The 13089-nt window shown below is 36.4% G+C and overlaps 1 protein-coding gene across 1 annotated transcript in view; it reads right to left on the reverse strand.

Annotated features, from left to right (window-relative positions):
- Window positions 1-13089, reverse strand: part of LOC107677047 (uncharacterized) — a 32010-nt gene that overhangs the window by 14248 nt on the left and 4673 nt on the right. Inside the window, exons 2-11 of the mRNA XM_016471838.1 lie at window positions 11775-11903; window positions 11498-11657; window positions 8270-8378; window positions 7552-7624; window positions 5634-5722; window positions 5434-5534; window positions 4493-4715; window positions 2590-3201; window positions 1222-1539; window positions 619-744 (exon numbers count right to left, since the gene is read on the reverse strand). Coding sequence (XP_016327324.1) covers window positions 619-744; window positions 1222-1539; window positions 2590-3201; window positions 4493-4715; window positions 5434-5534; window positions 5634-5722; window positions 7552-7624; window positions 8270-8378; window positions 11498-11657; window positions 11775-11821 — 1858 coding nt within the window. The 5' untranslated portion in view covers window positions 11822-11903. The remainder of the gene's footprint in view (window positions 1-618; window positions 745-1221; window positions 1540-2589; window positions 3202-4492; window positions 4716-5433; window positions 5535-5633; window positions 5723-7551; window positions 7625-8269; window positions 8379-11497; window positions 11658-11774; window positions 11904-13089) is intronic.

Genomic DNA, 13089 nt, shown 5'->3' on the forward strand with positions numbered 1-13089 from the left:
AAGTGCAGTAAAGACATGTACACACCTTAATCACATTATTACCATTGTGTAGGACTTTTCGCTGGACTTTACGACAGGATACACACACGGCAGCGCTCAACCGTTTGACGGCAAATAAAAGAATGGCTTCAACAACGCCATCGTCTGTTTGCATGTATAGCATGACAAATAATTAACTGCACTTGAAGCTTTCAGTAAATTAAAAATGAAACACCCAAAACTGTATATGGCATCATAACGAAGACGAACTATATGTTTATACGTGAAATTCTGGAGGGGACGTCGGATGGTGTCACGTGGTGACGTAATGACGTGTGCCATTAATCGATCTATGTACTATAACATGTAAAACGGGAACATGAAAGGAATATTCTAAAAGCAACTCATGTAAACACCTTAATCGTAATATTGGCTTATTCAGAATAAGGTAAATAATTAGATTACTGATGTCCATGTAAACGTAGTCAGTGAGCCAGAAGCTGACATGTTGGACTAAGTAATGCTTTGAAAGCATCACAGTGTTTGCCCTACCAATGAATTAATTACAGATGTCACTGCACATTAACTAGTACAGCAAATACTTATGTTTATGAGTATGAATGTGTGTGCTCCCCCTACCCTCTCCTTGTAGTTGCATGGGGTCTAGCAGCTCCATCATGTAGTCGGTGTCAACCTGAAGTGTAGCTACATCACTACGCAGCAACACCCATGTCAGGCATGGCAGGAAGTCATCTGCCCCGAAAACTGTACCTAACATAAAACATTGAACATATTCAAATCTTCTACACCTTAATGACAGGTTTTTAGATGTTTTAAGTGCCTTGCATGCTTAAAATGTCATGGGTTCATGGGTATGCTCGGAATTGTTGGTATTCTGTACAGGACAAATTTCTGTATATACAGAACGGGGAGTACTGTATATAAACAGAGGACATACAAGTTAAAAATTCAAAGGAAGTGGAATGTGGAATGACTCACAGACTTGACATAATTTAATTTTTTAAATGTATGCATTTAGCAGACGCAAAGCGACTTACAGTGCATTCAGGCTGTACATTTTTTACCAGTATGTGTGTTCCCTGGGAATTTAACCCACGACCTTTTGCGCTGCTAACGCAATGCTCTACCACTGAGCCACAGGAACAGGATATCAGGATATCATATAACAGAATATCAACCATGAGAATCTGTATTACATCTCTACAGTACTACTTCACTCACCAGGCTTGGCATTAGCATTCATACTATGGTAGATATTCTTGCAGACTTTGAGCAGGGTGTCAACTTTTTTACTGGGTGAGTAGGCCTCATGCATTGTGGTCCAGCGTTGCTGGATCTTTTCCAAAATGCTGGAATCAGGTACCCCAGCCCCTGCTGCACCCTCCAGCTCCTCCAGGCTGCGGTTCTCCAGGGTGCTCTTGTTGACCTCTAAATGCTGCAGAGTGCAGTCATCCCTACGCGCTGTCTTTAGACACACGTAAAGGTGAGAGTAAACTGGCTTCAGAGCTACTTTATGTAAGGCAAGCTCCAGCACAGCATCTAAGGGCAGAGAGAAAAACAGATTTGTGAATGAATATAGTTTTAGTAGAGGTGAAAAAAGAATTACACATACATTCCATTCAAATACTCACCAATATCCATTTGTATATAACACAGTTTTTCCCTATACCTTTGTTTATATATATGTTTCATGTTATTGTCATGGGTTAAATCGTGTCTTAATTTAATGTATAGGTAGATGTGAAAAATTGTGTTATATAAAAATGAATATTGTCGAGCATTCGAATGAAATGCATATGTGTTTTTAGAGACTTAACATTGGCTACAGTACTGAATGATGTGGTCAATATAATTAATGACTTAAAAAGTGGGTGGAGGGACTGAATAATTGAACGCACTGAAGAAGGCCTTGAGCCGAAACGTTTGTGTTTTGTCCTGCTGGTGATAAATGTAAAATAAAACGTTTTGTGAGTGCGGATCATGGTTTCATAAATAATGAGTATAATTAAATAGATTGATGCACTAAAATAAAATATTAAGTGATGAATGAGCGTGGTGCAAATGGCTTTGTGGTAACACAACAACATGAAATTTAAATAGCTGAAGCGCTTGTGTTCACATACTTGTTAATTAAACTGTATGGTTCGGTTATTTCCCATTTTATGTCCCTGCACTTTCCTTCAAATAAGATTCTTATGAGAAACTAACTAATATACTAGCAAAAATGTTGCTAAGTGTGACCAGAGAAAGCCCACTGTGCGTTCACTGTGTAGCCCTACCTATGAAAATTGGAGCAATTAAATTGTTTTGTTGATAAAATACAATTACAGATGATCATTAATTTAATAATAATTTAATAATAATTATAATAATTTATGCATTTAGCAGACACTTTTATCCAAAGCAACTTACAGTGCATTCAGGCTATACATTTTTGTCCCTAGGAATCAAACCCACGACCTTTAGCACTGCTAATGCAATGCTCTACCACTGAGCCACAGGAACATAGATGATAATTTGATAAGACTGATAAGTTATTATAATATAGCGCGGCAATAACGTTATCCCCAACACATCTCCAGGTCATACCCAGCTCAAAATCTGGATTGTCTCCAATGCTGTCTGTGATGCTTTGGATCTCTGGACAATCAAACAGGGTTTCCTTCAGAGCAGTGAGAGACGAACGCACTTCCTGCAGCATCTCGGTGCAGGTCACTCCATGACCGGCCTCACTTACAAGAGTTTGCTCTACAAATCCCCTGACAGCCTCTGCAAAAGCCCCTCCCTTCCGTTCCGCCATCTCCTGAACACGTTTACTCAGTCTTCGCTGTGGCGACATAAGTCCACCTAGAGCCTGACCCACTGCAGAGAGACGGTTCTTCATCTTATCTGCCAAGTGGAAGCGGGGCGAAGGTAGTGATGGGGAGGGGCTTAAAGCTGGTTCAGTCTCCTCCTCTATACTGCTGACTGACAGGGAGTCCAGCTCTAAGCCGGGCGGTTGAAGCAGAGAGGAAGGAAGTGATGAGTTCAGCCATATCTTGTCCTCTACCCACGATACACGATGTGGTGACTGAGGGAGAGGGCTTTGAATGGAGTCAACACTTGATCTTTTTAAGGGGTCCTCCTTGCTGGCGCCACTCGCCCTTCGAAGCACAACTCCACCTGGGGCAGCTGGAGAGTCTGGATTCTTCTCAAACGATCCTTTGAGAAGAAACAAAAGACACTTACATAACACTATCTAACTGAGATCTGCTTTTTTATCTGCCTTTTATCAGCAGATCCTGTTGCAGTATATAAACATTATGTGTTGGGTCCTTGAAATCAATGTTGTTATTGTTAACTAAAAGTATTTAAAATATAAATATTGGATGAAAAACTTAAGGCGAAACACCTCAGGTTAATGAGGTAAAAAATGAATGGAGATTACCACACTTCTCCAGTTAAATGATTTCGTAAAGAACTGCAAAAAAATGTTTTGATGTTGTTTATCAAGTTTTTTAAATGGTATGTTTAAATATTCAAATGAGACATTATCTAATTAAATATGCACTAATTTGCATACATTTGTAGAACAAAAATCTGAACATTGGATGAAGCCAGGTTCAAACTTCTTGTTTCATTTTGTTGACATTAAAGGTTTTTACAGAGGGGATTTTGGATTTCACTCCATAATTTAGAACATACTGTCAACAGCTAGGAAAAAAAACATTTTTTAGACAGGAATAAAACTGTAAGTTTGGTGTATATAAGTGGATATTTTTGAGTTAGTGCAGAAAGAATATAGCATTTTGAGACAACAGGCTTTAAAGACATACATTGTCGCTGAAATCTAAAGATGCAGATATGTAAGCGCTATAAAACAAACATTTAAAAGTGTATTTAGGATGTTTTCTTTCCACTAGACTGAAAAAAAAAAAACTGAATGAAAAGCCAAAAAGCCCAAAATCTCTAAATTGACATGAAAAAAAAAAAACTATTTTTGTCTGTAGTGTCTCACCTTAAACTTAAAAAAACCTTAAAAGATAATTAGAAATGTACCTTGGAAACGTACTTAAACAAAATAAGTTGAAGTTGAAGTACTAAAATTACTAAAAAACGAAAACTGAAATAAATTTTAGCTAAATAGAAATATTTAAATTAAAAAATAAAAGCTAATACAAATGACAAAAACATAAATATACATGAAAATATTAAAATAAAAGATGATTACAATTATTAATAAATACTATAATATTATACAACTCAGTGGTTCCCAACCCTGGTCCTTGAGGCACCCCAACACTGCACATTTTGCGTGTCTCCTTTCTCTGACACTCCAGTTTCAGGTCTTGGAGTCTCTACTAATGAGCTGATGACCTGAATCACGTGTGTTTGATTAAGGAGACATGCAAAACGTGCAGTGTTGGGGTGCCTCCAGGACCAGGGTTGGGAACCACTGCTATAAATAATACTAAAATAACACTGCTAGAACTGCAAAACTGTCAACCGCTACCTCTGTCATGGTCAAAACTGCTAGAGTTGTCGTCGGCTAGTGTAGATGACCTCTGTTTCAGTCCTCTCCCTACCCATGCTCTCGTGGTACTTAACCGGCTTTCTCGCCTCAACCTGATTGGAAGATTCATTTGGCTGGCTGAAGAATGAGCAAGCCAATCATCGCCGTGCTCTTGAAGGTACAAGGGATTGATAAAGCACATGGCACCACTGGCAGCTGTAACCTACCAACAGATAGAAATAATTTCAAGGTCTTGCCTCCCATACATAGAATATAGTCGCAAAGATGAAAAAGAATAGATTCCTAATGGATACATTGGTTAAGGTGGAACATTTCAATGCCCTTGTTCACAGCTACACAGGTTTGGATATTTTCTTACATTAAAGCACCATAAATTAATGTTTGGACATTGCACTCAAAATATACAGTTCTATAAGTCATTGTAGACAACATCCAAACAAAGTTTTATGCCTACCAACTGATTTGACGGATTACAATGCTTTTGATAACTCATTGTCAGTGTCTAGATGATACACATTAAATTTCATGTGAACCAGACAGTCCTTGTTAATAAGACAAATAAGGACCAAATAATATTAATTGATAACGTACTTAATTTAAGGTATAGTTTCTACTATAGAAAGTAGATGTAACGCGAAACAAGGACACTCTAAGATAAATGAGTAAGTTTCTCTAAAACAAGTTAAGTTTAATACTTAAACAAAACATGGGCAATAACCAGTATCTGTATAGGCAGTCTGCTTTCTGTTATACCCCAATTCAAATTCAGAAATTAGAATATAGAATTAGAATTACAAAGCACTCTCAGTTCTGAATGAAGCTGTTACATATACCACTTATTTAACACTGAACAAATATTATAAAATTGAAAACATCAGAGACGTATAGCAGAGATCACTGACTCAGAGAATCTGTATCACCTGTATAGTGCACATGACTGTTTTTGACGTTTCTGTTATGCCTTGTGTTTCTGGAGTCATACTGCTAACCAGCGGATCTGAAGAGGGACACAGCCAGGTCTCTGAAAATCAAACACACAAATCACTGGAATTCAGAGAGTCTGATTAGCACAACACGATGTGTTGTACAGAGACTGGTGAATGACAGGGCAAGTACTAACTTGGACCAAGCAGAGGAACAAGCTGATCTGGTAGATTGTTAAGTGTGTAAACCCAGGAGGGAACCAATAAACAGACAGGCAAAACATCCCTGAGAGAAAATTAAGCGCAGCAGATGTCAGATAATACACAAAACACATTATTTATATGATTTAGCATTATTTATATGGTTAGAATTATACACTCACACACTTACAAAAAGAGTAACCTAAAATGGTAACTTCAAAAGTAACTAATTTTAACCCTTTAAAGGGCAAGACCATAAAAAGACATCAGAAAATTAATTTATTGCTATTTTCCATCTTATTGGGACACAAATAATACAATTTCATGATTTTATTAAAAACTTGGTTCTTTTTTTTTATTTTAATGTTTGTATCCCCCAGGATACGTTACCATTTTGGGGTTATACATTCACTGAAAACAGAACACTTGTTTATCAATGCTTGTTTCAACATTTTAAACAAATGGTTGTAATTTCTGAACGCTTTGGAATACAGACCTAAGGTAGGTCTCTTTTTAAATATGACATAGCAGATTATTGCTGAATGGAAAGCATTAAAAAAAATTGTATAAAAAAGTTATAGAAAAAAAGTATAAAAAAGTTGTTTAAGTTTACAGTAAAGATAATGTAATATACTATTTCTTTATTTTATATAAAATAAATATTTTATCAAATATGTTGCACTCTAAAGTTGCTATAAATCAAAGCTATCAAAGTCATATGTCTAACCAATTTATGTTCCAAATTTGAAGTTGATATCACAAAAATTGTGGTTTTGTCACAAAACCATAAATAACCACTGGCTTACACCCAAAGTCTACTGATTTTTTTTTTATGCAGTTTTCTGTCACAAATCAATCCATTTCTGTCACAATATCACGTCTATTACAAAACAGTCACCACATATGGAATCTTAACTGTCAGACTTTTCCAACGATATGTGTGTTGTCAAGATTACAAAAAGATTTGATTTTCTAAAACTGTATCCCCTGAGATACAAACATTTAGAGACAGATTACAAAAAACGTAAGAATTGAATTCATAAAATTTCAATGTAAATCTAATAAGCTAATGCTGAACAACAGCTTTTATCGGAGGGTGAGTAGATTTCCCACTACAGGCGGCCATGCAGTTTTAAATGCTTCCTGTGAGCTAAACAAAGTATGTATGAACAAAGTCAATATATACATATTCACAACAAACACCCTTTCAACATGAAACCAAGAAATGAGACCTACACTTTCCCTGCCTCTCCCCACAGCCTCTCAAATGTTTGTATCCCCCAGGATAAGTCGCCAGTTAAAGGGTTAATTAAGTACAAAAAAAAATTATTTAACACCACTGACCCAACCTTAATACATTAATTTATCCCAACAATTACAGGTTGCCCCTTATTACAATGTAACCTTATGCCAAATTACTACTTTAGTGTAATGGAAACAAACAGATAATGAATTTTCTTTATCTGATTGTTTGTCCAACACTGAAGAAAAAAAAAAAAGGTAACCAAAAATTGTTCTTATGCCAAATTACTACTTTAGTGTAATGGAAACAAACAGATAATGAATTTTCTTTATCTGATTTTTTGTCCAACACTGAAGAAAAAAAAAAAAGGTAACCAAAAATTGTAACGTCTAAAATTGCTGGTTTTATTCAAGTCAAAAATCCTATTTAACATCACTGAACCAAAATATATACATGAATCTATACCAACAAAACAAATATGGGTAGAATCAGGTAGAAATAGCTCTTTAAGGTAATAATTGCAGGTTACCAGTTTTTTTACAGTGCATAGAAGATTTAATATAATTTACTATCTAACACAGGGGTGCACAGAGGTTCCTGTGATAACCTCCTGATATCAACAGATGTGCTTCCTTATCAATAGGTGCTAGATAAAAATATCTCATCCCCACCTGCTCAGTGTGTAGAAGTGCAGCAGTTGACAGAGATCAGGGAAAGCCAGGTGTGATGCCGTCAGGCAAAGAGCTATGAAAGGGGAAAAAAAGACAAGCGAAATAAGTCAGACTAACACAACGGGTAATAGAGAAACTGGACAGACTAGTCATGAACTTCAAAAGCACACATATGTAATGAGGAAATAGGAAGACTGTAGGGTTCATGATGTGAATTGTATCAGCATGCACAAATAGAGAACAAACTACTGTGCAGAAGAGTTTACTGAACTTTGCACAAACGTCTCATTTACACTGCACAAACTATTTGCACATGGATTCCCATGCTGTACTTCCCATGTCAGTTTGTAACAGGAAATGTAGAAAACTTGCATGCTTTAGAAATGTATTATGCCTGACCATGCCTAAAAGCTTGTTCATTTCCTTTCACGCAATTGCTCTGAGGTTGTTCTTTCATAGCTCAGGAAACTTATACGTTTCTCATACAAATCTAAAAAATAAATAAATAAATATTCAGACAGTTACTGAAATATAGTTATAGTATGCAGCTATAAAATGTGGACACCATAGCTCAGATAATTTGATATTGGAGGAGTTGACAACATCATGACAACACGTTGATCATGACAAATGCATGTGTTCAATTCTGACTTGTGATTGCAAACTTGGGTATTAGCAAATCTGAGCAGCAATCAAGGATGAAAAGGCTTTTCAGTACCTGTTCCAGTGGTTAAGATGTGGAATTCTTTGACCGGCTCCCCTCTGTCTCCTACAGACACACACAGTCGTTGGTCTTGAGATGAAGAGTCTTGAACCACCAAGAAACTCTGTGTAAAGGAACAGTTAGATCATTTTACTGTTATGCAAAGTTAATGAAAGTGTTATATTGAGTGCATTGAGGATCAAAATATCATGGAGAATAATGTATCGTTGTCAAATTTTTATGAACTAATTACATGAGCACATACAGCCACCACTGAATTCAAGGAAATGCCCACTTTGTGGGTAAGCACTCTCATAAGAGGAAGTCAGTGCACACAAAAGTTGGGTGGCAAAAAAAATAAAAAAAAATAAATAAAAAATCCAAAAATAGATGACAGTGAAACATACTTTAGTTATTAGCATTTATTTTGTCTATTTAAAACTTATCATGGATGTGCTTCTGACATATACACATCAGCTAGCTTTCATTCAAATTCAAAATATAAAAAATAATGTTTAAAAAACTTTGTTTGAGGACTTTGTTCCTTTACAATGATCACAAAGGAAGTGAAATGAGGCCTCTGATAATTGACATCACTCACTACTTATATAGAGTGACACTATGAAAGAATATTTCACAGTTTGAATGTGGGGGGAAAAAAGTTACACACACATCTACATTGCCCTGGCATAGACTTTCAACATCGGTCAACATTTCTGTGAAAAGTTTAACAATAGATCCTTAGATACTTTGTTCAAAATTAAGATGACAAAATAAATATTTTTATATTATGTAGACCTTGTATCGTTTAATCATTATTTTTAAAGACATGAATGAGCATTTATACCAGCAAAAACACTCTACAAAGTCAAATTCTATAATGCTAGACACCACCAACATAAATAATCACTTCCACAAACTCTGGAATAAGTCACCACCTCTTTGCCTCTCTTCAAGTGCTCTTGCAGTCATGCTTTATGCAAGCTTATCTAACTCTACTTCTGCAATTATCTGCAACATAACAGTACTTTTTATTCTTTAAAAAATAAAATAAATAATAACACTAGACAAGGACTTAAATTAACCATAAAGGAAAAGTTCACCCAAAAATAAATGTTTGCTGAAAATTTACTCAGGCCATCGAAGATGTAGTTAAGTTTATTCCTTCATTAGAACAGATTTAGAGAAATTTAGCATTACATAATTTGCTCAACAACTGATCCTCTGCAGTGAATGGGTGCCATCAGAATGAGAGTTGATATCACAATAATCCAAGTAATCGACATGACTCCAGTCCATCAATACTTGTCTCGTCTGAATCAGGAGAGAAATATGCACAGATCAAGTACCGTTTAAAAGTAAAAAACAAATATGTTCATGGATTTTGATGTGAAAGGACAACAGGGGATGGACTTTTTCACCGGAGTGCGTATTATGGATTATGGACTAACGGCTTAATATGCCTTAATGATGGATTGGTTTCCTACGAACATGCAGCTTTTCACTTCACAATATGGTAACTGATGGCCTGTAGGTGTGTGGATTACCTGATTAATGTTATATTTTCATCTGCTTCGATGAAGAAACAAACTCATCTACATCTTGGATGGCTTAACAGTGAATAAATGTTCACAAAATATTAATTTCAGGTGAACTATCCCTTCAATAATTTCAATAAAATATTTCCTTGTTTAATTTAATTCACGTAAAGCAACACCATGTAACTTTACACCTCTAGTGGTGAAAAATAAACGCTTGCGTCTTACGAAAGAACATTGCTTTGGTTGTGGTTCGGCTCCTCTGCGCTTAAGAATGTTGTTCAAGCAGTGTTGCCAGATCCACGGTTTTCCCACGGAATCGGGCTACTTTAACACGGTTGCCGCACGTTTTTCATGTCCAAGGGTTGAAGCGACCCCAATAACGTGATATTTAGCCCATTGAATGCAAATTTTACCAGGGGAACCCTGTGTATTTTGTGTATTTTACCCCCCGGAACACGATTTGTACCGGTGGAACCCCCTCGAAACAAGATTATATACGTTATACAGTATATATGTGTATGTATATATATATATATATAAATATATAAAATATTTCCTTGTTTAATTTAATTCACGTAAAGCAACACCATGTAACTTTACACCTCTAGTGGTGAAAAATAAACGCTTGCGTCTTACGAAAGAACAGACCCACGGTTTTCCCACGGAATCGGGCTACTTTAACACGGTTGCCGCACGTTTTTCATGTCCAAGGGTTGAAGCGACCCCAATAACGTGATATTTAGCCCATTGAATGCAAATTTTACCAGGGGAACCCTGTGTATTTTGTGTATTTTACCCCCCGGAACACGATTTGTACCGGTGGAACCCCCTCGAAACAAGATTATATACGTTATACAGTATATATGTGTATGTATATATATATATATATATAAATATAACCTTGAGTTTGATCAAGGTTGGTGCCAGAGTTGAGAACCCCTGATGTACGGATTTAGGACCTTGTATATGCAATACGGAAGTAAGCTTTTTTCTGTGATGTAATGTGCAAAACTTCCTATTAGTAGCTGCTATAGGTAATTAACTAGAAGAAAGTGACGAAAGAAAGTAAACGGTAAAACTATTTGCTATTTAAATGTTTATGAATACAATAAATTAAAATAATAGAATATAAAATAAAATAAAATAAATACAAATGGCAGTATGTATATATATATATATATATATAATTTTGTTCATTATTTTTTTAATTATTTTTTTTGTTCGTTGTAACATATACGTATAAACAGGGAATTATGACAACATCTACTGTCAATCACTGAATAAACTTCTCCCTAATAGTGCACATAAAACTGCTTCCACTAAGAAAAAAGAAATGGATTTTAATAAACGGGGAAACACCAAAGGGAACAGTGACTTCCCACAATATCTATTTACAAAATAGCATCAGTAATACTAAAAGGTAATAATTCTTAGGGCCCTATTTTCATATCCACAGTAAACATGGGTAATGCTCTACAACTATGACCTACGTCTCTCCCCAGCCTCAGTTAGTCTAGATTTGATGGAATTTGAAAGCAAAATGTTAAATTATTGAATTATGAGTTACATTTCAAGTCATATTTAACTATTACTACTTTATTGTTTTTATCATTGACAACATTAGGGTTTACAGGGAATATTGTTGAAATTGTTGACTGACTTAATTAGCAAGCATTGATAAAAAGGAAGTAAAGGCACCCACCCCAGCAGGTCTGCCCCACAGAGCGGCATGTGCCGCATGACTGTCCCAGGGGCTCTTGGGAGCCCAGGCATCCTGACACAACCGCAAACCTTGCAGCAGACTCAGGATTTTTGTCTCATCCCTGGAGACACCATTGGGTACTGTGCTAGCAGGATTTTCTCTATTAATAAAAAAAAGTGTTTAATCATTTTACTGAAGTATAATTTTTTTTAAAAAATGCATATGGAATAAAATGGTGATTACATTTACTGAAGATTGTATCCATGAACTCTCTCACCTGTTCTCACTGGTTGTGAATTCATCTTTTGATTCTTTCATCATCATTGGTCCAACAGAATAGCGATGGACCTGTTCAGGGAATCTGTTCTGTTATAAGGTCCTCCATTTTAGCTATGTTGCTGTAACCCTGTTGATATTTGGGAATTGAGAAACAAAGGAAATGAAGAAATATGTTTTTTCTCCAACCCCACATCCTATTTGCTCTTTCTTTGTCATAGTTCTTTGTTAACAGTTAATGTGTTTTATCAGTGGTGAAATGTAAAGTCCGATTTTACTTTTTTTAACTTAAGGGAGGAGTTTCATCTCTGATTTGCAGCTTTAAAAACAGAGGGCCATGTGCTGTGACAAAGAACCATTTCCAACTTGTTGAAATACATATCCGTCAAACATTTGGACACACCTGTGCATTGTTAGATTATTGCTATTTATCACTTTAGAATAATAATACTGTGGATGGATGGATGGATAAATGGTTAAATTAACATGCAGTATAAACTCTGAATAAGTTTTTAAAGTTTTCACTTATGTCATAACTGTGATATATACAATAAGTTGTGTGAATTTAAATGACATTTTCTGGGACAAAATGAACATGAAACAAATCATGATTTATTGATTTTTTTCTCAAAGGTAGGCCTTCATATGTTAGCTTTAGTTCTCTCTCATAGGTTCACTTCAATGCTGCGATGACGTCATCGCTATGGGAACACCTCCGGTGTGACGAATGTCTGAAGCCCTTATACCATCACGCCAATTTATTGGCCAATAGCGCTTAGCACCGCCCCGAGCATATGTCACGTATGCTCATATATGCGTGCTGCGCGCTATTTCATCAGATTTTAATTCCTTCAGGAAGCGAATCATCTGTTGCCCGTCGGAAAGAGATTCTTGTGTTCTAAGCCATCTATTTATATAGAGCAGTTTACTCCTCTAAGGTGGACACAATGAGTTTTCCGGTATGTATGTATGTATGTTACACAGACTCATGAGGAAACAGGTAAGAAGACCGCTTTGCGGCCTTTATCTATTGTTGAATCCGTGATATTTGTGTTTGTGAGTAAGTTGCGCTCTGGGCTTGCTCTCTTTCTGAGGAAGGAGAGATGTTCGTTCAACCCCCGCTGTTCCCGTTCTGCGGTTGCCGAGGCGCCGCACAAGCTCGATGCTTGGGGTGACGGCGATGAGCCCGAGTGTACAGAGAGTGAGAGAACGGAATTAATCCCCTTCTCTCTCGCTCTCTTCCCCAGACCACGTGCGTTCATCAGAAGAGCGCCTCGTGAGTCAGGTGGTTAGTCAAATCTGATTCCTGCTCCGAA

This window comes from Sinocyclocheilus anshuiensis, unplaced genomic scaffold (assembly GCF_001515605.1).
Source record: "Sinocyclocheilus anshuiensis isolate Anshui unplaced genomic scaffold, SAMN03320099.WGS_v1.1 scaffold24, whole genome shotgun sequence".
In the NCBI taxonomy this organism is placed as follows: domain Eukaryota; kingdom Metazoa; phylum Chordata; class Actinopteri; order Cypriniformes; family Cyprinidae; genus Sinocyclocheilus; species Sinocyclocheilus anshuiensis.